Source organism: Lepidochelys kempii, chromosome 6 (genome assembly GCF_965140265.1).
Source record: "Lepidochelys kempii isolate rLepKem1 chromosome 6, rLepKem1.hap2, whole genome shotgun sequence".
NCBI lineage: Eukaryota > Metazoa > Chordata > Testudines > Cheloniidae > Lepidochelys > Lepidochelys kempii.
The window spans coordinates 43079868-43105763 of NC_133261.1; the positions used below are offsets into that span (position 1 = coordinate 43079868).

Here is a 25896-nt window from a genome sequence, read left to right on the forward strand (position 1 = left end):
GTCAACCGGAGTATTTCTGTTGACTTCTTTGGGCTTTGGTCTCTTAGTCATTTCCCTGGATTATGAGATAGTGGCTACCAAGGGCAACACAAAAGCATGCCTATGCCATGGGACAGCAACATATTGAAAACTCTAGAGTTATATATACAATATTATTATTATTTACGTTTTATTATATTTCAAAATATCATTAAAAGAACACAGAAAAATTCTAAAATATATTTTGTATCAAATTAATAATATTGTTCCATTTACATTGTTTGTGATGTGTGACTACATATCTGTAATACAATTCCAAAATAGATGTACAGTACAGGATACCTTATAGAAACTTAGTCCACAATATCAATGTAATCTTTCATTTTTCTTATTACTTTGTTTAGTATTTCATCTAAAATAATTACATTAAAAAGTTTGAGCAGCCTAAAGTCTGTAGAAACTTTTATGTTCTTAGCTTTTTCAGCACAAATAATGTTGACTTCTATGGGACACTGCTGGCTGAGGAAGAAGTCTCTTTTTAAGAGACATTGCGAACCTGCAGTGACCCTGGACAGCTTGTTAACTAATGCAGAGTAGCTTTGGATGGTATGGTAAAATGGAAATAGGGTTCTGCTGACTGTGCAAATATAAAAAAAAAAAAAGCTAGGACATACAACAACATTTACATTTAAAAATAAGACTATGGGCTCAATCCTCAATCCCTGTCAGCTGGAAAACTGACCTGAAGGTGCAGCTGAGGTTTGCCCCCCAAATTCCCTATACACAGAGATATTCTTGGGTGTGCAAAGCCAGTGTAGCCAGCTCCACACATCCCCAAGTCCCCTGCTCTGTGCAGAGGGTATGCCAGGAGCAGGGAGGGGAAGAATGAGCCAGAGCTCACACTGTTCTGGCAGATTTTTGGCTGGTGCAGCAGACACAAGAGGTGACACAGCCCTGGACCTAAGTTCCACCAGGGGCCATTTCAGGCCTTGGCTGGCCCCAGGTTTGGCAGTGCAGGAAAGTGGCTTAGAACCACTTTTTCCCTCTCCATCCTCAGCTGCAGTGTGTGTAAACTTGGCACAGTTGGGGATGGAGGATTACACTGTACCATGTCTAACAACATCAAGAGGTTGGCTGCTATTGTACCTAAGTACATTTCCTGCTATATAGTATGTTTTAAAAGGCTTGATACATATGAAATTAGGCTGCTAATTCAATGAAAGTCTACTGGACTCCATAGCTTTTTTGGGGGGGAGGGGAACTCTGCTTTCTACATTAGCTATGTGTTTGTTGAACTAATCATGATGTGATATCTTTTCTCAACAGTGAAATCTTTTGACCGTATCATTTTATCTCTTAAACTGCCATAGGTGATCTGCAAAAAGTTTAGTATTGGAGACTTGTATATTGGTGATGCATTGAAAAAATGACTGGGTCTGATTTTCTACTACTCAAAGTAGGTGGAAAATGTGACTAAATCGGAAAGGTAGCATTTTACTCACTTTCAAAATGTCTACAATGACATAGAGAATTAGGCCTATTTGGTATGACAATAAATTGTCAGCAGAATGTGTAATAATAAAAACTTATAATAGACAGCATCTGTACAAGACCTTATAAAGCTTTTTTTATAATATAGGTACCAGAAATATGTCACATTACATAGTTTTGAAAAATATTGTAATCTGACATCACATTTATAGCTGATACACCAGGCTGACCTCTAAGTGCTAGAATCTGAACTTTTTTTAGGCTCCCTCTCCCCCCCCCCTTTTTTTTTTAATTATGTATTTAAGAATACTGGAATCCACTTATACACATTACCAACAACAGTGCCACCTTTAGGAAAGGAAAATGAGAAAACTTCTATTGGATGAGTTAAATGCAGAGACTGCTGTTGACATTTTTTGAACTTTTAAAGGGTAGTTTTGACATTCTAAGAGCATTTTGGTTTGATGCATTTAAATGATAGTGAAAGAAAGAGAGAGAGAGAGAAAAAAAGAAAGAAAGCTTAATTTCTGGTAGTGTCTGCACTCTTGATTTATATTGTAACCTAAAATGCCTGGCAAACTTATTTTCTGGTATCTCAATATTATTGCTTTTTGAGGTTCACAGAGTTTTGATTAATCTCTGATGCTGGACTGCTTACCTTAGTTTGGCAGAACCTTATCTTACTGCTGTTGCTGTTCTCTGATTTTTCCAGGTAGTACTGTTTTGTGGGGTACATTGCTCCTGGAAAGACAATAATTTCACATAAAATGAGTCTTCTAAGAATACTATGTAGTCTAGGAGAGCTCAACAGGGAAAACTGCATAACTAATGACAGGTTTCAGAGTAGCAGCCATGTTAGTCTGTATTCGCAAAAAGAAAAGGAGTACTTGTGGCACCTTAGAGACTAACAAATTTATTTGAGCATAAGCTTTCGTGAGCTACAGCTCACTTCATCGGATGCGTTCATGCTCACAAAAGCTTATGCTCAAATAAAGTTGTTAGTCTCTAAGGTGCCACAAGTCCTCCTTTTCTTTTTGCATAACTAAGTTATTCAGAAGTGAGCTCCATACCTATCCCAACTGTTCCTGGGGAGGAATGCAGAACTTCATTCAGAGTGATGGAAGGGTGGGAAAGAAAGGCACAAACCCTTCCTTAGCTTCCTCCCTGACACTTCCCAAGCCTATTTTTCAGTTGGGGAGAGCTTTATAGTCTCCTCAAAAGACTAGCATGGGTGTGGTCTCCCCCAGAGAGCGCTGCCGCTGCTGGAGAGGACTGGTGAATCCTTCTCACACAATAGTAGGCTTACAGGGAGAGTAGGTCATGGGTTTACCTAGTTCAGAAAACTATCAGACAAGCATCTGAACATTAGAGCCTTTGCCTGAATCAAAATTTTGAACCAGTGGAGGTTTCTTCAGTGCTAAAAATGTGTTCAGTCATTTATTAGGTAAAAAAGGAAGACAGCTCTTTTAAAATGCGATCTGAAAAAAGCAGTTTCTTCCTCAGTCAAGATTACTTGCAGTAGCCTGCCAGAGAAGTCAGCACAAGTTGGGTATGAAATATTCAAGAAAATTAAAACTTTTACAGGGGTTAGCCTGCTATAAGTTTGTATTGTAGTTATTTTCAGTTAGAATAAATGTTAATCAAATAAGAGATCTGAACAATCTTAGATAGATAGTAGACTAAACATCTATGTACTGCATCATCATACATCTATTGCTGTATTTTAACATATATCTATATAATCACACACACTACATATATGCAATACACTCCACTCAACTTCATTTACTATAATGATGTGTGACAAATTTGGACAAGAGAGGGCTGTAAACAGATTGACACTTTAAAAATGAGAACAGATATTGTTAGATTCAGTTATGAATACAATACAAAACATCTTCCAACATTTTGATTTTAAATCTTTTTAATATCTTAACTTTTAAATGAGAATATAACTACTATAATAATTTTATATGTATTATTTTTGGTGCTTGAATTTTGTGCTTTAAAAGGTATGAGTTTAAGGCTGTTTTTTAACTTGGTTGTCTTTAACATTAACATCTTTTTAAGTACTACCGTGATATAAGTATTCACAAGAACAGGTAAAAAATTGTAAGTATGTAATTATAGTGATTCATTTATTCAAAGGTAAACTGGTACATGCTATGTTAAGTTAGGTAGCTTTTACTAATTGTTATAGAGCTACTGAAGCTGGTGATCATGTTTCACTTTAAATCGATATAAGTAATCAGGGATGGTTAGATGATACACAAAGTGTAGTGAGGCTTTTGTAACAATTAAAAATGGTGAGCCTTGTAGGAAGGTTGGTAAAGACACATTATCTTCCATGTTATCAGAAGATACTGTAACACGATTACTCTCTTGCAGGCCATTATAAGTTGTCACTTTTGGTTGCTGTTGGCTTTTATTTACAGTGGTCCCATGTGCTACTTGTTTGCAAAGTCACAAGTCATGTGATAGTGACTAGCAAAATGTGTCGCCATTGCACAGGAATGGACTGAGAAGCTAACTGAAGGCTTGTGTAGCTCTTTTTCTTTGCCTTGAGGCCTAATTCAATACAATAGAATTTTTAAAAAATAATGTGTTATAGTATTGAATACCTAACAAGCACTTCTTTGAGTTCAGGGTAGTTGGAATTACTTGATATTGTGATGGTATCAGCAATTACTGACATGAGAGGAGGGTTGAATATTTCAGTCCCAGACTATTTTTACTTTTATATAGCAAGTTATTTAAATACATTAATTTTGTACATTGACCTGTTATACCCTCTGCTGTTTTTTTTAAAAAAAGTGCAGGGTGGTGGAAGTCGAAAGAGGCATAAAGTGTATTGGAAAACTACCAAAATGTCCCCTGCAAATGGACCCTATTCAGAATCAGTAAGCGTATGATGAGTGAAGTGGTTTTGAATATCGCCTTTAGATTCCATGCTGTTACAAGGCCAGCCCCGAACATGGCAACTCTTATTTCTACACACAGTACCTCTTCACTCTCAATTTAACCCAAAAATCTGATGAACCCATTACTCCATACTTGATTTCATGGAACAAGGAGTAGATATAGTTACAAATGATCAATCACAAGCCGTGAACCAAAGCAGCAAGGCATTAACAATTCACACCATTTCGGTCCACTTGCTCAAGCAGAAGATGTGCCAGCATATTTAATGCACAGCTACTTCATTCAGTTTAAGAAAAGACGTGACTCGTGCTGCATTTTAGAAACTAAAGGTACTTCATAGTTTTCATGCCTACTAACTATTGAGTTTCAGAATGGAATGCACCCATATCTAAACAATTAACATAACCAGTTGTGCAGTAACAGTCCCAGAGAGACAAGTTCATAAATTATATTTTACTCAGTTTAAAATAAAGAATAACCTACAAACTGTTTTCCCCTAATAAAGCCAAGTTCTATCAGATTGTTTTGTACAAATCAACATCTTGTTCAGCAGTATGGTAACAGTGTAGACCCCACAGGCATATGCCGTCAATTTAATGGGATCACTGAAAAAGCAAAGCAGCTGTGAAAGATTGCTTTAAGTACAGCAATCGTGTGCTTGTCATTCTGTTCAATGGTGGAAAAATCCAAATTCGGATAGGCATCAGTATTTAAGAAAATGACTGCTAAAACATCTCTCATAAGTACCTTAGGGACAATAAGATTTGACATATAGCATGTAAACAAAAATACACAGCAGCTGTTAGATTAGTTTTGTTTGAGTAAAAATACAGTGACATAATTTAAACAACATAGCAAACTGTGTGCTCTCCATCATTCAGTCTCCCTCTGCAGACCATGCTTTTGGATAGTGTATGCCAGTTGCTTTGGGACTCAGAGCTGTATAACTGTTACTAAAAATAGGGGGGAAATGCAGTCAAGCACATGTGTGCATTAGCACCAACTCAACTCAAACTGCGCACACACACACACACACACACACACACACTCTGCAAAATATACTGTTCAGCTCCTTTGAGAAAGTCTTTGTTGGTATCTAAGGAGCTTCATGGTGAATTTTTTCTCTCCATATGTCAGTCATATTGAAAGCTTTTTGTCTAACAGTTTTAAAAAAAAATCTGATGATGAGATAATTCTTATTGTTCTGCTACCGTTACTTGTGGCAAAATTAAAAAATGATTGCAGTATTATACGATATACCCTAAAATAATATGTCCTGGAATACAGTACAGAATTAGGTCGATGTAAGGCAGCTAACCCTGTAAGTGTCTACAATAAAATGCAACTCCCACCATTGTAACTCGCCCACTATACCACCTTAATAGCTCCACCTCCACAAGAGGCGTGGTGCTTACGTCGATGTAGTTAGGTCGACGCAGCGTCAGTGTAGACACTGCGTTACTTACATTGACTGTTGCTGCCTTTCAGAGGTCATCCCACAATGCCCCACACTGACAGATAAATTGGTGCCAGTTCTCCTGGTGAAGACACGCACTACCGACACAAGGAGTGCAGTGTGGACATGCAAAAGCAGTTTAATTACTACAGTGACTGTAAGTTGACGTAACTTATGTTGACTCAACATTGTAGTATAGACTTGCCCTATCAGAAAAATCTGGCAATAATACTGAGATATCTACACTAATTGAGAACTCCTGGAGTTCTCAGTTCTTCAATTAGGGGGGAAAAAGTCCATTACCAGATGTCTGTGTCCCCATTCTCTGGCAAAACTGCTGTCTATTGTGTGTTGGTATCCTATTTTTTCCAGATTTCATCTTGTTCCATTACTCTATTTCATCATCATTTGCACTACCACCTCTTGCAGCATGTTTAAAAAAATACACCAAGAACAGAGAAATAAGCCGCTTTTGCCTCATATTAGTCACACTGGAAGGCTTTCACGTTACATTCCATGCGTTATGTTATTACCTTTATTGACTTTAAGTCCCTGGGTTTTAGAGGTAATATATTTTTAGTCTGTTTTCTTAGAATCAGTGCAAAAGTACTATCTTCTTCAAGAAGTTCACCTTCTGTCCAGATATGTCAAACCCATGAAAAAAATGCAGACATTGGGCTTGTTTTTGGCTTAATTGGCTTGTGAGTTGCTTCTTGGCTAGTTTTTGGCTTTTATCTTGTTGCTTGTTGCAGCTTGTTGCTTTTTTTAATCAGCTCCCGGCAAGCAAGGGCAAGAGGGGCAAGCAGGGGCAAGGGGGAGGAGAGAGTCAGGGGTGCACATAGAGGGTTGGGGTTCTTAGGGATTGGCTTGTTTTGGCCTTGTTTTGAAATGGGATTAGCTTGATTTTTGGCTTATTGTGAAAGTTGGGGTGCTTGTTTACTGCGTGAAAGTTGGCAACTGTGCTTCTGTCATATGATATAACTCAACCCACCAGGTCAGTAAGGGACAGATTTTACTTCTAATATTTCTTAACACTTAAAAAAGTATTTAACCTAGTGACCTTAGTGAAGGAGCAAAACAATTTCTTCTTCTGTTCACTTTCTCCTTCCCCATGGCTGAAGATCTGGGGAGTAATATTGCCACATAGGTGAGGTACAGCAGCGGTGGAATGATTAGGAAAGAAAGTACATAGATATGTGCTAATGCTTTCTTCTTAAAGTTCTGCATATAGCATGATTGGAAAAGTTGAAAGAGAGATGAAAGGGGAAAGGGATTTCATCAGTCCCTTTAAAAATCCTTTTCAACCTCCACACTGCATTTTTTACATAAATTATCTTCCTTCCCGTAAGCACTAATTTCCTTCTTGGTTCATTTCATTTTCTAAACACGATATTCCATTTGTCTCATTTTATCATTCACTCTCAAGCATTCAAAATATCTCACAGAGTGGCTCTAAATCTATGACACTTGTTCATCATGCCCACGTGTATCTGTACCTCCAAATTAGCTGATTCATATTGTTTCCCGGGGCTGGCCTTTGTCTTCCTTTACCAAGGTGAACACACAGTCATTGAGTTTCATGATCCATAAAGAAAGATCATACTTAAAGGTTAACCTTTGAACTGGGATTATTAGTGTTCTCTTGATTTTAATAAGTGCCCTGCTTCCAGTAGAGAGAATTCAGAATATTGAAGCAGGGCACTTATTAAAATCAAGAGAACAGATTAGATTAGATTGAATAGATTATACAGCACTTCAGAAAAGGTTCTAAAATCTCTGGTAAATTTGCTTGAGTGCTCTGTTTGCTTCATTTTGCAGCCTGTGGTCTGCACAGAGCTCTTAATTCCATAGAAATGTATGAAAGTTCAATATTAATTTCTACTGCTCTTCAGGAGGTCAGTGGTTCAGACCTTCTTCTTCACTGTATTTTACATAATGCACCGAGGAGGATAGAAATCCTTAGAACTGTATCAAGAAGAAATAGTTTTCAGTGTGTGGCCACTCATCAAAGAATGTCTTATGGCCCTGTGTCTGGGTGACTCAGACAATCAATTATAACAATGTCAGTTACCAGAACTGAGATCAACACAAATGACCGCACGGCACTTTAAGTGGGGGGAATGTTGTCTGGGCTTGCCAAAGGAAGGTATCAGTGCTTTATGGCGGTTGGGGTGGCATGGGAAGGAGGTCAGAAACTGCTTCAAAAAAAGTGGGTGGTGGTCAGTTTTGTGGTGCTGACTCGCCCACAGGGGATATAAGGTGCAGAAGGCTTTAAAGGTGCAAGCCTTACGTGTGGGAAGACTTTTCTCCATGCAGCAGGCAAGGCAGCACCCACCCTCCCTCCCCTAGAGGTGTGAATATCAGGTTTGGTTAGGACCTGCTGTGGGCACTGCGTTAGTCGCTCCTTTTTACGGGGGCTGGGAAGCAATTTTCCGCTCACCACCATATTGGCTTCGGTGGAGTGAGTTTTTTTCGCCTTTCCCACAGTGGGTGTCAGGGTGGACCTTTTCTGGTGAGGAGAAAAGATGGTTAGGCTATATGTTGCAACTTATTTTGTAAGTGTGAGGCAGATGTCTAGTGCAGGTACTCCATAGGGAAGGCATCCAGTGACCAGATTGATGGCCTGATAAAGGACTTAAAAGGAGGTGCTGGTTAAAGGAACGGACCGGCGTGTGTGTGTTGGGGACTCCTATAATTGCAGTAATATGGCAAGGAGCCAATCCCCCTTTCTTATAGCCCACCTTAACCCTCTTACAAGGTGGGGGGGAATGGATGGTAAGTTCCAAGCCATGGGTTGGCTTGGGGACCTGGATGGAAAATGGGGGGCTGGTAGAAGCCCCACATAGTTATTTGGATAAACTTGGAGTTGCATGCACTGTACACTTTTATCTGCTGGGTAGTCCCAGACATCAAATAATAAAATTTCAGCCTGATTAAATCCATATCAAGTGTCTCCTGTCCTCTTTTTGTATAGCTAGGCAATGTATGTTATGTCACACCATTTTTGAAAGGATCTTTGACCAGTGATGAATTTTTCAGCTATAGAGCTAAGAATTCCTGATAGAACCTTCATAAACCAGAAGCTCAATAGCACCAAAACTGATGAACCTAAAGAATTAAAAAAAAAAAAAAGGAGTACTTGTGGCACCTTAGAGACTAACCAATTTATTTGAGCATAAGCTTTCGTGAGCTACAGCTCACTTCATTGGAGCTGTAGCTCACGAAAGCTTATGCTCAAATAAATTGGTTAGTCTCTAAGGTGCCACAAGTACTCCTTTTCTTTTTGCGAATACAGACTAACACGGCTGTTACTCTGAAACCTAAAGAATTTTTATTTATTTGTTTGTTTTGATGTCGGTACAATCTTTTCCTGGCATATTCATATAACACTTAATTGTTCCAAATTTCTTCCCCGCTTCCCATATAAACTATTTTGCACAGAGATTTCTTTTTGTACTTTTATGGTTGCTCTTTTGTGCCTCTGGAACAGAGGGGTGGGCAGACTTTTTGGCCTGAGGGTTACATTGGGGTATGGAAATTGTATGGCAGGCCATGAATGCTCACAAAATTGGGGATACGGGTACAGGAGGGGGTGAGGGCTCCGGCTGGGGTGTGTGGCCAGACATGAGGAGTTCAGGGTGCAGGAGGGGGCTCCGGGTTGGGGTACAGTGGGGTGAGGGCTCTGGGATGGGGAAACAGACATCTGGTAATGGACTTTTTTGGGGGTGCAGGAGTGGGCTCCAGGCTGGGACTGAGGGGTTCGGAGGGCAGGAGGAGGATTAGGGCTGGGAATACAGGGGAGGGGTGTGAGGGTTCCTCCTGGGGGAGCGGGCTCTGGGGTGGGGCCAGGGATGAGGAGTTTGGGGTACAGGAGGATGCTCTGGGTTGGGACCAATGGGTTTGGAGGGCGGACGGGGAATGAGAGCTGGGGCAGGCTATTGGGGCATAGGATGGGGGTAAGGGCTCTGGCTGGGGGTAAGGGCTCTGGGTTGGGGCTGGGGAAGAGGGGCTTGGGATACAAGAGGGGGCTGTAGGCTGGGAATGAGGGATTTGGAGGGCGGGAGGGGGATCAGGGCTGGCAGGGGATTGGGGCACAGGACGGGGCTGAGGAGTGCAGGCTCAAGGCGGCGCTTACTGCAAGCAGCTCCCAGAAGCATGTCCCCGCTCCAGCTCCAAGGTGCGGCCAGGTGGCTTTGCGCACTGTTCTGTTTGCAGACGCCACCCCTGCAGCTCTCATTGGCTGGGAACCATGGCCAAAGGGAGCTGAGGGGGCAGCGCCTGCAGGTGGGGTGGCATCTACAGCTGCCTGGCCACGCCTCCGTGTACTACATAGGAGCCAGAGGGGGGTCGAGCTGGAAGGGGGTCATGCCCGCTGCTTCCTGGGAGCTGCATGGAGTTGGGCAAGCCCCCAACCCCACTCCCCGGCTGGAGCGCTGTATCAGGGCACTCCCAACCCTGCTCCTCAGCGGGAGTGGAGGGCTGGATAAAATGGTCTGACGGGCCAGATGTGGCCTGGGGGCCGTTATTTGCCCACCCCTGCTCTGGAATATTTTCTTTTATTTCAGTAGAGAAATAAATAAAGTTATTACTTTTAAAACATGGAAAAATACACACTTGTATAAGGCTGAAAATCTAGAGAGAAAATAGTTAAAAAGTCAATCTTGACCAGTTTGTAGTGTTGTTATAGCCATGTTGGTCCCAGGATATTAGAGAGAGAAGATGGATGAGGTAATATCTTGTACTGGATCAACTTCTGTTGGTGAAAGAGACAAGCTTTCGAGGTACACAGACCTGAAGAAGAGCTCCATGTTGCTGAAAAGCTTGTCTCTTTTGCCAACAGAATCTTGGCAAGGAATATCTGGTCACAGATGTTTATGAAAATGAGTAATACAATTAGTACAGTATGTACTGTGTTTTTTATTTTGATATGAAATTATTGGGCCAGATCCTCAACTTGAGTAAATTGCTGTATCTCCATTGAAGCCAATAGAGCTTTGATAGTTTACGTGCTGATGATCTACCCTGTTTTGTTTTAGTATGCCCCTAATTTTCCAATTCTGTTGCACTACAGATTTTACATTGATGATATACTATTTCATTGTAGAAGTTGTCCAGGGGGGAGTGGACATTCTTGACGCATTGGAAAAGAACAGTGGAGGATTTTTGTTTTCAGGAAGGTGAAGAAGGTGTTTTCAGAATTTGGTATCCAAGAGTCAGGTGTTACCTTGGTACTGGGGGCTTCCTCATTCCAGCAATTCTTGATAGCTGCCAGCTACCCTACTACTGTCCCCTCAGTATCTACTACTACCTTCAATAGTGATGCATAAGCACATTAGTGCTATATTTCTGTTAAAGTTGTCAGCAGTGAAATAGTTAATATTTATAATGTTGTAATTAGCCTTCAGAGTTAACATCTAGTTTCAGTACACGAGGCATTTCACACACTTCTCTTACAGTTTGTCTGTTTGCGGACTCAGAAAAACAACATGGCATCAGTTTACATTCAGTTCAGATTTGGAATTTTTTTCTTTGTAACCACAGGACTGAAAGCATTGTGTGAAATTCTGGTCCTTTGAAGTCAATTTCAGAATTTCAGTGGGGCCAAGATTTAATCCTTAATGTTTATAAATGAAAGCTTAGATTTTACCACACAATTCTGTGACAAATTCCACAGCAGCAGGAAAACACTTGTTTTATAAACTAAAAATTTAAATCTGCAGATATGTTATTACTTTTCAAAAATGCAATTTACTATAAACATGCTGCTGTTTCAAGTACTCTTTTCGGCCATGTAGTAGCACCTCCTCCCCTTGGTCTATTATGCCACACTGCAACTGTGGCTCTACCTCTGTTTCCTTCTTATTTCCAACAACACTCCTACCTTCCCTCAGGGAGGCCCTGTAAAGTGTCAGTCTCTAATCCAAACAACATAAAATAATTTTCCACTCCTCCTGGGCTACTCTTCTGCCCCACTCACTCATAGAGTGCTCACCCTCCAGACTTTCTCCCTACAGGCCTGGTTCCTGCCAGAGCTGCTGATCCTCAGGGCTTCTTCCCTGGTGCCCTTCCCCTAGTCTTATTCCAAGTCTATCTCCAAGCCATTTCCTGGGGAGGGGTGGGGCGGGGGTGTTGGCCTTTTCCTGGAGTAGCCACATGAGCCGCCTCCTCTCATGCTGCCCTTTCCCTTCCAGACCAATCACATGAGACAGCCTCCCTTCTGTAGCTCCCCTCCCCAACTGAGTTCTTCCAGCCCTTTATTGAAATCACCCAACTCTTCCCCTATTGAGTCTGATAACTGAATTGAGCCACCTGGGTCCCAGCAAATCAGTATTAGCTGGTGCGGTGACTGATCTGTCATAGGCGAGGATAAGCCCAGCTATTTTTAACAGCCAGCCAGCCAGCCAGCCTGTCACAGGCTATATCTCTTTTTATCAAACAGGGTCATATGACCCTGTTTTTTCAGAAATTCTGGGAAATTCTTGATTCTCTGGGAACATCTAATTTTTTATTTTTAGTTTTATTGAATTTTCACATTGGCTTTACATATTTATTTAAATTATTTGTATTACCTCTGAGGTGTCTGGCAGCTAAATGTCAAGGAAATATATCCTACATTTTATACCATATATAGAATAATTTTAAAATTTTTAAATACATTAATCCATAAGGTCTGAATTCAGGAAAGCACTTAATGTACATGTTCCACTTTAAGCATGTGCTTAGGCACTGTCCTAAGTAAGAATGCTGTTCTGCATTTGGACCCAAATATGTTGCTTTTATCAGTCACCCCTTTGATGAAATGCCTGACATAAAATCATATTATTATTATTTTATTTATTATTATTGCTTGTGGTGCCACTCAGAATGTTCTAGGAACTGTACAAACACAAAATAAGACATGAGCCCTACCTCAAAGTACTTACACTCTAAAAAACCAAAAAAGACAAAACTGATAGAGAGATTGAGGACAGGGGAAATGGGAACAACAAACAAGTGAAGTAGTGAATGACCACATCCTGATAAAGCAAATGTGTTTATATATAAATCATCATCTCCATGTGAGAAGGGCCAGCTTCTGTCAGTGTCTTGGCTTAAGTAAGTATCTGCCAGCCACCATAAGTCAAGTATGTGTGTGTATAATTATAACAGTATTATCCTTTAAGATGATCACTAGTTTTAAATACAAGGACTGTGGACATAGGCTCTTCCCCACAGCATCAAGTTCAACTCTCTTGGGTGAAATCTTGCCCCATTTAGGTCAAAGGGAATATTGCCATTGATTTCAATAGAGTCAGGATGCTCTTTTTAATGCCTTTATGGTCCTGCAGATTTTTTCCCGTCTCTACTTTGCCTCATTTATCTTATAACATTGTCTCCCATTCTCTTGTCTTTGTCATTGATGCCAGTTTACACACGCACAATGTGTGTATTATTTTTTAAATTAATAACTTTACATTTAAATATTAGATTTACCCTACGAGCCTGATGTTATAGGTCCTGGTTAAGCAAGGTGCTTAAGTATGTGCTTAACTTTAAGCCCATGAGTAGTCCCACTGATTTAAATGAAACTACTCATGCATTTTAATTTATGCATGTGCTAATCTACCTTGCTGAATGGGGGCCATAGTTTCTTGTAGACATGATAGCAGAACTGGAACTTCAGGAGAGGTTTCATTAAGGAGATTGTAGTGGCCTTGCAGACCAGCTTGGGGCATTATGAGGCATGGAAGTAGTAGGTCCAGAGATATTTGTTGAAGAAGCAGTCAAACAGTATTTTGAGGCTTGTGGTGTTGGAGAATGGAGAATTGCATGAATAGAGGATGCCTAAGATTAGTGACCGGATGATAAGACAATACTGTGATACTGTTTTAAGTCATATGACTTTGTCTCAGCCATGTGGCTTGTTTGGCAGTCTAAGAGTATCATAAAAATATATGTTTTCTTTTAAAAAAAAAAAAAGTAACATACTCTGTAAAAAAAAAAAATAAACAAAATTCTATGGCGTTCTATTTTTGCCCACACGATGTGCTGAGTACACTTAAAAATACATTTATTTTAGCAAAAGTAAATATCTAATCTACCATCTGCTCATCTAATTATTGTTCTCTGCATCTAGTGTTAACTTAAGTCTGTGTGTTGTGTCCCTACATTTACTTTAAAGTGACCAACTATGTGGGAACTGTCTTCTGATAGTTTCTTTACTAAAGGCTCAGTTCAGCCAAAAATGATCACCAAAGAGGCTCTGCACGGTTTTGCAGTTAAGTTGAACAGCTTTTGAGTCCAATTGTGAGTCAATTTACAGAATGTCATACTAGCCTCCTGGTCTGCATAAAATATGTGAAGTATCCAGTGATATGTACTCATTGTCTTTGTTGACTACGCATGCAGCCCTTCCTTAGTATTCAACTGCCTGTGAGGTTACTACAGACATATAAATATGTCACATATATATGCACAATGTGGTCTTGAAATGACCACATACTAACTAGAGCTAAAACTAAGTATTTCCTTTTATTTGCATGTGTTCACAAGTGTGCTTTATATTTGTATTTATTTATTTGTCAATTTTCTTCCACAACCTAGAAAGAGCAGAAATGTCTTTTATATTTTATATCCCTAAATAGTCAAGTGCCATGTTAGTTTACTATATATTTAAGAAAGGTCTCTGTTGTTTACACAGTTCAGTAAAATCCAAAATATCTGTCAAATGCATGTGTCTAAATAAAGCCTGCAGCCAAAATGTGCTTGCCTTGTTTGTCACATATATTGGCATAAGGTCTCTGAAAATAGAATGCATTAAACCTTTTAGAATGGTTTTGCATTCCAAAAATAGCAAGAAAAATCTTGTAGAGTTATTGCCATGAGTCCATTTGTATATATCTTTTCGTTTGATTTTTCCCCTCATTTTTTAAACAGCCACACTGAGCAGTTTTTTGTTTTGTTTTTTTTTTGTTTTTTTAAAGTTGGTTGCTTAAGCAGTGGCAATGAAAAGGTTATTGTAAAATTGCTTATGAGCGTGTTGATTATATTTTATGAATAACATGAGGTATAATATGTTAGGTATATATAAGCTCCTCAACAGGGAACTATATATAGAAACAACATGGATCTTACAATTTTATCAGGACAATGCAAGTAGATTTCAGCAAGGTTGGTTCCAACTCATCTGTGATAAATGAGAAGATAAGGCAATCAGTGCACACCATGACACTCTGTACAGCTAGTTAGGCACACTTCAGAACTATTCAGGTGTGCTCACAAAGCTTGTGAGTCTTACATGGGGGGGTGTCTCAATATAAATACATCCTTCATGGTGGCCACTAGTAATGCAGGAGTTGCTTTTCCAAGACTTAACCCAGGTCAGATATAAATAATAGATGTTAAGAGTTAGTTCTGATGTTGGGGCTGCATTTCAGGCTGTGTATTTTCAGTTGGGTCAAAAGAATGTATTTTCCCTTTTTTTCTTGTATAGTTCCTCTGCTTGACAAATGCCTGCAAAATTCCATCACACCTTTGCGTGGACCTGTTTGGGTCTCTAAGGGAGAAGGTTTCAGCCCCTCAGGAGCAAAGATGTATATCCATGGAGTTCTTTTGGCCTTACACCAACGATTAAAGTCTGCAAAAAACTATTGCAAACAGGTGAGTTTGTCCCACTCTTTAAAAGTCTGCTTCTTTTTTTGTTTTGTTTTCATTTTAAAATGTACTAGTTGTGTAAAGGCAATGATTGGCATTGTGTCATAAAGAAGTGTGACAAGTATTGCATGAGCTCCAGTACCCGTTAGGGAAATGCTTCTCCTATAATCTCAAAGCCAACAATAATGGAGCTAATTGTATCTGTCTTTCGGTGTGGGATGTCATATGTCTCCTCTTTTCTTGCTGCACACTGTGCATAGCTGAGACATTCCTTATGTGGAAATCCTATAAAGGCAGTCATTTTGCATAGGAAAATTAAAAGCTTGTTCTGCACATTGAATATTAAAAATTGTCTCATATTTTTTCACACAAGGCTAATCAAAATAAAGGCCATAGTTGAAATATTTTTGAGTAAAAAATAGCTAAACATAACTGGAGTTACATTCTCAAAAATAAAATGAACTTGCTATCTTTAGGATAGACAATAGGCTTTTATTGACAATTCATGCACAGTTAAATAAATATATCAGAAATACATTTTTATTTGCATAAGTAACAGCAGATTATAGGATGTATTACTTGATTTGTTATAGTTTGACTACGAGACCTAGTTAGTACATGTTTGCTTTATCTGCATATTTATATACTTGTTATATACTATATGCAGATATATTTATGACTTTTTAGTCTAAAGGTATTGTATTTTAATTAACTTGAATAAAAAATAGAATTTCTAGGCTTGTTAAAAATAACTAAGTCTGACATCTTTTGATTTATAAATATGAAAGTAATCAAATTTTTAAAAGTTAGTTGAATGATTTATGAAAATAGCAAGTATGCAGATTTGCCAGGAAAAGTAATAATTATACATTAAACCGCCATCTAGGAAACTCGGATTCAAAAGTGATCAGAGGCCCCAGAGTTAAGAATGAATGCATCAACCAGATTATGCTATCAGTCTGTGTGGGAAGGGGGAGGGGAGGTGGAAATGGGGTGTCAGTCTCACTGTTTATACAGCACCTCCTGCTGTCAGATCCATAAGGAGAAATGAGCATTGACTTTGGAAGAGACTGTTCCTATGTTGAGCTAATGGTGGTCAACAACAAGAAATCAAGAAAATAGAAACAGGCAGAAAGGCTAAACATCGGCTTGTTTCATGACTCATTTTAGCAGCATAGTAAAAAAAAAATACAATGATCATGTTTAAATTTTCTATTGATGTTTCTCACGTATAAGACAATGCTGGCTCTCATGAATGGTACAGAAAAGCAAAATATTACATGTAGTACAGTGTCCTAACTGATAAGAAAATAATTACTGAATCTTTTTCAAAAATACACATGAAAATCTATCAAATATGATTCATTAAAATATTTAACAGTTATGTTAATCTGCAAAATAAATTAACACTCCACAAATGGTCAGCATTTTGGGGGGGGGACTGAATCACAAAGTGGCCTATAATAAAAACGATGTGAAAGACTTTTGTCGGTTGCTTTTTGTGCTCCTATAAAGAAAATATAATAAATTTCCAGTAATTTAACTTAGATTAATCGTTTCTCTGGTGTTGCCCAAAAGTATGGGTTTGAAAAGGGAGTTTAAATAGCAGAAAAATAACACTTTTATTAAAGTTTGAAACCACCTTTGAAAACAAATTCACCTAGATTCAGAAAGAACATTTGGACATGTGTTCATATTATCAAATGCCTGGGGGAGATATATATATATATATATATATATATAAGATTCATATAATATAAGGTTACAATTAGGAGTATAAATATGCCAGTTGTTAGTTCACAAAAATTCTGTAATAGCAGAAGATTATTTTTATAGGCATTTTAAAATAGTGTTTTAAGTATTAAAAGTAAAACAAGAAAGTTAAGTATTTTGGAAATATTACAATAATGTTAAGAAACATTAAGTTAATGTAAGACTTTCAAAAGTAAATAGTTTGTGGTATCTGGTATTATAGCAGCATAAACAAAAATAAAAAAGATAGCAGAAATGCATTTTTATTTTTTTTCCCTTCAATTTTACCAATCATTTTCAAGGTGAAATTTTATTAGCATTGAACATAGTTGAAATCATATGCAGAGTACTGTGAGTATTAAAGCATACAGCATATTATTTTGAAATATCAGTTTGTTTGTGGCTACGTTTACATATGTTGTCCATAATTTATAAATAAGTTAAAAATTTAAAAAGATGTAGATTATAATATAAATAAGCAAGGTTAAAATACATAGTAATATAAAGCTAGGAAATTGAGTCATGTATCCCTTCAATTTTAGCTGCTTTACTTCACCCTACCTCATTGTCAAGGAATGACATTTGAAAACTATCAACTCTTCTAAAAAAGGAATGCAGGGGGCACAGCCCTCACTTCTTCATCCTGTTGTGTCTAGGCAGACTAGCAGTACAACTCTATGATGTGAAACATGTTCAGTTTTCAAATCACTGTATATCTAGACATTACTTGACAATCTTAACTGAATTTTCTATTTATCTCTGTTATTTTGAGATTTGTGTTATATTTGTGTTTTATGCTATCTTTTATTTAAATAAATAAAGAACGAATGAAGAAAAATTATGGAAAACCCCTTTGATCTGGTAATACTCTGCTGGGACAACCTGCTTTGTTGAAATAATGAGATTAAATAGCTCTCGGAAGTATTAGTAGCTCAATAGCAATATAATTCTGAGCCACTTTTACTAAAACTTAAGTAGTTTTAAATTTCAATTTCAATCAACGTGTATTGTTATGCACCTACTGGATTACAAATAGTACACATTGGTTGACCCAAAAGGCTGCACAGTGGACTGCCTATTATCAGCTAGTTGCTTCCTGCCCTATAGTATGCCGTTAAAATTCTCAGTCCACAGTTCAAAAGGAGAAACTCTTCTCATTCTGCTGTGCCCCCTGTATCACCTTTACGAGGAGATTTGATAGACTTTGAGTGCCATTCCTTAAGAATGATGTAGGGTGCAGTAAAGCAGTTAAAACCAAGGGGATATTTGAATCCATTTCCTAGCTTTATATTAGTTATGTATCTTAACCTTGCTTATTTACTATATTATAATCAGGTAGAACTAAGAGGATACTTGTGGCTGGAGAAGGGTTCAAATGTCTCTTTGAACTCAGGAGAAAAGAAAATAACACATCTGTACATCACAATAGCTTGTCGTTTATGCTTTTCCTTTGTGTAGAGTCCCGAGTATTGTAGTTGTATTAAGTTGTAATGTCCTGTGGACTCCAGTAAAATCTTGAAATTTTATCAACCTCAGAGGACGTGATTTCAAAATACACAACTTTCTGGATAAAAAATAAATACAATAACTATCCAGCACTACAGACAGCATTATTCTGTAATTAATTTTCACATGATGGAGTTGTAACTATACTGATATGTGACTTTAAAAATGCTCTTCCAGTTTGTCAAAAATCCTGAGATACTTAAATAGACCTAGCATTTAACATTTGTGTATTATATATGTAATATATATTTGTGTGTGTTTATGTGTGTGTCTGTATATGTTTTCAAATATCATGCATGGCTCCTGTAGCTTGTATTTAAAACATATATGTTCTTAAAACAGAGACATCTCCAAAATGAAATTGTTCAGAGCTATGCAAGAGCTTAAATTCATTAATAACAATAAGAATCATATAAACATGTTAGTATGAAATGTAGGTAACACTTTCAACCATGGGGGCTGTACCATCTCATTAGCATTCTTGATATGTAGTTGTACTGTTGGTGGGGGTGTTGAAGCAGGAATGCCATTGTGCTGGGTTCCAGTGTTTGGGGACAAACACTGCTGTGGAGGGAACGTGTGAAAAGGCCATAGTACTGTCAGTGAATGAGGAAGGCTGTGCTTTCTGTATGCTTCAAGCAGGGAAGCTGTCATTCACAGGCCTAGCACAGCTAAACAGAGGCCAAAACAGAAGACTGAAATACCTTTTAAAATGATATTAATGATTTTTAAACATTTTCTTCATTGACAATCACACAATAAATCATCTATTGCTCTGTCAGTAAACAAACACAAAATATATTATGACAGAGAAACTGAAAAATAAGCTGAAGTGATGCCAAAATATGAGATTCGTGACACTCCATTTGAAAATCACTAGTTGACCTAAAATGCCCCAAAAGTATTGATGAGCATGTTTTATAACTTTGTGAGATTCTAGAAAAATACTATTATAATATTTTATTCAGAAACTCACCTACAGTGCTGTATATTTCTATCATATGCTTAAAAAACTGTTAACAAAACTGTGCTGAGGTTTTTTAATGTAGGTATGGGGCAGCAGCGGGGTGTGTGGGGGGATTATTTATGCTGTGTCATTCCTAAACTCATTCTCTCAGAAATTAGAGTGATAGAAATTAGTTATGTAAACCAATGCAAATTATGTTGCATTTAAAGTAATGAGTTCTTGTATGCAAAATACTGAAGGAAAAACAAGAGAGACTAAAAGAATAGAATGATCTTTCCACCCACCATTTTAAATATGCTAATATTGACAAGTGCTGCTATGGTTAAGAGTCTGTGAGCCTTTCTATAATACATCAGTGCTAGTATATAAATTATTAGTCCAGATGTAATTTTTTAGTATTTTTTATCTAATCAGATTTACAATTTTTGATTCTGAGCTGCACTAACAGTCCCCATAATTCTTGTGGTTTCAACCACTTTGTTGTATAGAGCTATAAAACAGTACTAAATTTAACCAAAAATATTGCAACTATACAAAGAGAATTAACACTACATTTTAATTTAAAAAAAACATTTAATTTGAAACTACTTACTTAGATATTGGAGCCTGAAGTTCTCTATTGTGCATGCATTCTAGCTACCTTTCATAACTCTCCTTGATTATATTCAGTAATAGACATACATAGTATGACTACTAGACAAGTTTTCACTGACTTCAGTGTGGCTTTGTATCCTAAGATATTGGTTGCAGTGGCTTTAATTACTTCATAACGGATCCACAGGACCAGGACTTTTCCATTATAAATGTCACATAAACCAGCTGTTATGGGGAAATCTTTTTCCTGGGATTTTTTGTTGGAGGAAACTGATGCATTAATATACTCTTTTGTTTACTATTTTTTGTATAATCCACGTATTTTGCATATAATTTTATACACACATCACCACACAATTCTGTCAAAAGTTTACACTTTAAAATATACTCTACACTTCAGTGCTATTTAAAAAAAAATTACATTGCATCCTGGCCTAAGGTTGGCATTATAGTAACTTAGATACTATTAAAAGAATAGTAACTATTCCACTGAAATGATTAACAGTTGATTTCCATTCAAAAGGTCACCAAATCCAGTACAATAGTAGTAGATTTTTGTGGCATTTTAAAAATAATATTCTTAACATAAATTTAAATGTCAAAAACTGTATTTAAATAATGTAAAAATGATTTTCTTAAACAAAAATGTTCTGTCTTTGCTGTACACCCTGCTTGCTTAATTGTATACAGCACTGACTCATATCATTGCAGTGGTGTTAAGTATTTTTATTTCATTATCTGTATGTCATATATAAACAAAATAGGTCTCCCGTCCATTTGACCTACATAGGGGCCATTCATGTAATGCTCCTCTGTTAAAAGTAAACTTTTTTTGTTGAACAGCAATATATCATACTATGGCTGTAATATTTCAGCATAGTTTCTTATTAAAATAATATAAGAATAACATTTCAGTAATTTTGAAATTGAAAAAGAAAATTAGTATCTTGATAGTTTTGATAAGTGATTCTTCAGATGTTGAGTTGTTTATAGATTTGAGTGATGATTGAAATTTTTCCCCACAACCAAGCTGCATTCTAGTTACTAGAAGTATTTTAAGAACCTTAAAGTTGTGTCTTCTTCTAAGTGTCATGCCTTGAGCAGGCCTAACATCAGTTAAATGAAGTGAAAATTGCATTCTTGTCTTGATAGAGATGAAAATGGATTTCTGGTCATGAAATAGATGTAGTTGTCACTTTTTTAAAAAGGTGTCAGCAGTTTGCTTCAGCAAGTAAGGTGCCAATTCAGTATGACAGTAAACTTGTGATCTGAGCAATCAATAAAATGCTTCAATAACTTCTGCTTCATTACACTTATAATAAGAGGCTATAGATCTGTGGCACATAAAATGTTGATAAAGAGGATATGTAGGGACTGGCTGTGACATTTTGTCTTACAAGTACAGTAAGTGCAATGTTGCCATCTAGAGTTTGTGCATAGGTAATTATTCCAAAAGGAAAAGCTGCAGAGATGAAATAAGCATTGATATTGAAAGCTCTGTTTATTTTCCATCAGTTAGTGGTATGTGTGCTCGTATGGTTAGATCAGGGGAATATAAGATACTGCTGCCTTTTTTCCTTTAAATAATTTATAATATGTGAAATATTTTTCTCAAGTAGCATTTTAATACACTTAAAACAATATACATTTAAAGTAACTTTTGCTATTACAAGCTACTTTAAAATATTTATAACACTACAATTATTTGATTTGATTCCTGTAAGGAGGGAAAACCAATGCTCTGTAATAACAATAAATTCATACTGTGATGTTTCAGATCTGGACCAAGGATTATCTTTTAATTTACCTATTATGAAAACATAAATAGTTTATTTTGATTTTTCATAACTTATACATTTTTAAAAAATTGTCTCTGTGAAGTTATATTGTGGAAAAATTATTTTTAATATATTTTACTGGATTTTTTTCCTTTTTAAAATGAGTGTTGACTCTTAGTTGATGCAACATATTATAGAAAATGAGAGACTATTTTCTATTATGTTTAGGATCATTAAAGCCAAATTTAGATCTGAAAAGGGTTTCATTCTCCATGGATATTTTAAGAAACCATACCTTTTTCATAAATGTATTTTTAAAGCCCTGTGATCAATGTTTGTGCCCAGTGAACATGGATTTTGATGATTTTATGAAGTTTAGAAGCCTAAAAAATGATTTCACTGAGTTCAGAGACAAAACAAAAAAACAAAACACCCAAGTGACTGAGATTACTGAGAATTTGGGTAGTGAGAATTTCTTTATATTGAATAGGCTAATTTCAGGCAGAGCATGTATAACAGGAGGAGGTCTCATTAAGGGATTTCCCTTATTACTTGCAGTGGTGTTGTAGCCGTGTCTGCCCCAGGATATTAGAGGGACAAGGTGAGTGAGGTAATATATTCTATTGGACCATCTTCCCTTATTACAGTTCATATACCTTGTGAAATTCAGGAGGGGACTGTAGCAATACCACTGGATAGGTGTGGGATTTAAAACCAGCTCTTATATTGACCCTCAGAGCCCTATAGTGGCTAAGAAGACTGTAGTGGTCATGCCTCTTGCTCCTCCTGCCCTACAATAGTTCCCAACCACCTCCCTGAAATTATCTCCTAAGTTTTTTTCCATTGTTAATTATTTTTATATGAGTAATGGTTGATAAGTGAGTTCAAGTGTCTATGTGAAAATGTGGGTAAGGAGCTAGGTGCGCATAGTCCTAGTCATTTCTGAATTGCTTTTTGCCAAGAACTCTAGATAATACTATTGCTTTGTTTTTTCCATCCTGGTATCCACACATGATGGCAACATTTAGGCCTCCTTGCCAGACATGTAGTTCATGATAGAGATTTAGATAAATTAGTCAAAATTTAGGCTATCAATAGGGAAGGAAGGGGTTGTGACCTCTTAAATCCAGTACAGATGGGAGATGGCAATTATTGTATTCAGCCATTAAAAACTGATGGAGTGGGCCACTCTCATTTGGGTATGCATCACTGGTGACTTCTTGAAAATTTTAATTCATAATTTGTAATATACTGGGGTTCCCCCTCCTCAGTCAAATAAATCCAAATTGGACTGTAGGATTGTTTGGTAACAGTTATAGGAGGAAAGGGGGTGTGCCACTTCCCATTAAGTTTCCAGTCCTGCAGTTGGATTGGAGCAGGCATACCCCTCCACCTGTTTGAAATCAGTGTGTCTCTGCATGTGTCTCTGCACAGGTGCAGGTGCATGGATCTGGTTGTAGGATCCAGGACTTTAGCTTGCAAGGCTACCTGTCTGCAGGCATTAGCTGACAGATTTATGTTCAACAATTTTGGGGGCGGAGGGTTGCCAGTCTTGATAAATTTTTCTTGTGTCATATTCTCTCTCCCATATCCATGGCAATGATGTGATGAACAAATAATCAGAAATAGTTACTTCTAGATGGGTTATAGTAACTTGAAATAGAATGTACATAATACATATATCATATACCACCCTGTGAATACAGTACACAGTATTCTCAACTCAAAGTATTCAAAACTCATGAGTTAAACCCCCAAAATAATGATTTTTTCCCCAAACAATATATTTTTGGTTCTTTTTATTTGCTTTCTGGGCCTTGAGCCTTTAGGATTCATGTATTGAAGCTTTTCTCCATAATCACGAAGGATAGAAACTATTTTCTTTTTAAATGACAGCCAAAATTCTCAAGTGAACACATGACTCCAGGAGCTAGGACTTTAAGGAAACATACTAAATATCACAAGACTCACAATAAAATTTTGAAAGTTGTCAACATGGTAATATACTTAAGCTTGGAATAAGAGAAATAATTAAGAGAAATAAATTAAATTACTCTTTTGCTGAAGGAGAAGAGGGTGTCATCCTTACTTTCTTGCAAATTTATATTGTTTTGCACTAATATGATTGCACTGGGATTAGTTGTAGATATATATTAAAATCATGCATGGAGAGAATTACATGTGTGATTTCCTCCTATGCATGTTGATGCGACTATTTTTACAATGTGTAGCCCACGCACTGAATATATGTAGCATTAACATAGTTCCTTTACTGTGAGCTAAACTAAATTCTGCACAAGTCTTCAGTCTGCTCTGCAGGTTAATCATTTCACTTGCACTTATTTAAAATCTTTAAGATAAAACAGTTTAGAACTTTTTCATTATATCGTAAAGAAATTATTGCATTTTATAACTTTGAAAGTAATTACAGAATTCTACTGCTAAAGGGAGTGAAAGTAGGTTTGACACATTTTCTTTAAATTACTCAACCACCTACAGCTATTATTGCCTTTGACTCTTTTGAAATGAGAATAAATTTAATAGTTACAACAGCAAAGTGAAAGAGTGTGTTTGATAGATTCCCTGAACAGTTTCAACACCCACAGGTATTATTTGTAAGAAAACAATCATGCAGAGTCTTCAGCTGGTTAGAGAGGGCACAGCATTCCATCTTCACCTGACATCCTATCTGTTCTCTCAACATCCTGTGCCCCCTGCCTACCACCCACTCCTCCCAAAACAATGCTCACTGAGAGAGGTTTATGTGAATGGACAAGAATATGAATGTTTTTTAAAGAAAATGAACAGCATAGAAGGTATATTGTCAAGAGGGTGAGAAAAAGAAAAACTGTCTTTAGGATTGATTAGTATTTTTCACTTTCTGTTCTAATTAATCAGTGTTATCCTTGAATTGCAAGAACTACTCAATTTTAATTATTCACAGGTCTGAAAACTGGTTGATGACAGGAAGTAAAGAGCCAAAAGGCTATTTTAAAGATCTTTATTTCTCTCTCCTCCCTTTTTTGGTCCGTTCACCACATAACATCATTATGGTTATTTTTAAGAAACATATTTAGGCCAAAAAGAAAAGGAGTACTTGTGGCACCTTAGAGACTAACAAATTTATTTGAGCATAAGCTTTCGTGAGCTACAGCTCACTTCATCAGATAAATTTGTTAGTCTCTAAGGTGCCACAAGTACTCCTTTTCTTTTTGCGAATACAGACTAACACAGCTGCTACTCTGAAACCTGTCATTATATTTAGGCCAGAATTTTCAGGCATGGGTCAATAAACTTAAGACATTCAAGTTTAAAAATTTCAAACTTGATATAGTAAAATGAAATACTGTGAACCGTGATTTTCTTAATGGTTCTTGTTTGATAATATAGAACTTTATTTACCTAAATTATTTTTACTTATTATTTAGTATTGTATTCCGGTAGTCCCTAAAGGCCTCAAATCAGGGGTTGGGGCCACTTGTGCTAGACACTGTGTACAGTTATAATAAAAAAAATCAAACCTTAGTTTTCTTTATCTAGAACAGCCATTGCATTTGAAAACAAGCTTTGCTGTTTTGGTGTTTTCAGCCAAAGGTTTCTCTTATATCCTTAGTTGTGCTTTTATCTTGGATTTTTTTCAAAAATATGGCTCTTTATTTTACTTTTCAAAGTTGCTCTCCTTCCTCCTTGAATTTGGTGTGTATCTTGTAAAACACTCCTGGTGTGCAAAGGGAATTGTTCAGGTCCAGTATTAGCCAGAGAAAATTAAGAGTAGGAAACAATTCTCTCAAATGAGCCATCTACAGACAGTCTCTTAA

General features: G+C 37.1%; 1 protein-coding gene across 7 annotated transcripts in view; it reads left to right on the forward strand.

Moving 5' to 3' along the window:
* Positions 1-25896, forward strand: part of DCDC1 (doublecortin domain containing 1) — a 420020-nt gene that overhangs the window by 93763 nt on the left and 300361 nt on the right. For all 7 annotated transcript variants that reach the window (XM_073347762.1, XM_073347765.1, XM_073347767.1 and 4 more), the window contains exon 8: positions 15321-15487. In XM_073347762.1, the coding sequence (XP_073203863.1) occupies positions 15321-15487 (167 nt within the window). The remainder of the gene's footprint in view (positions 1-15320; positions 15488-25896) is intronic.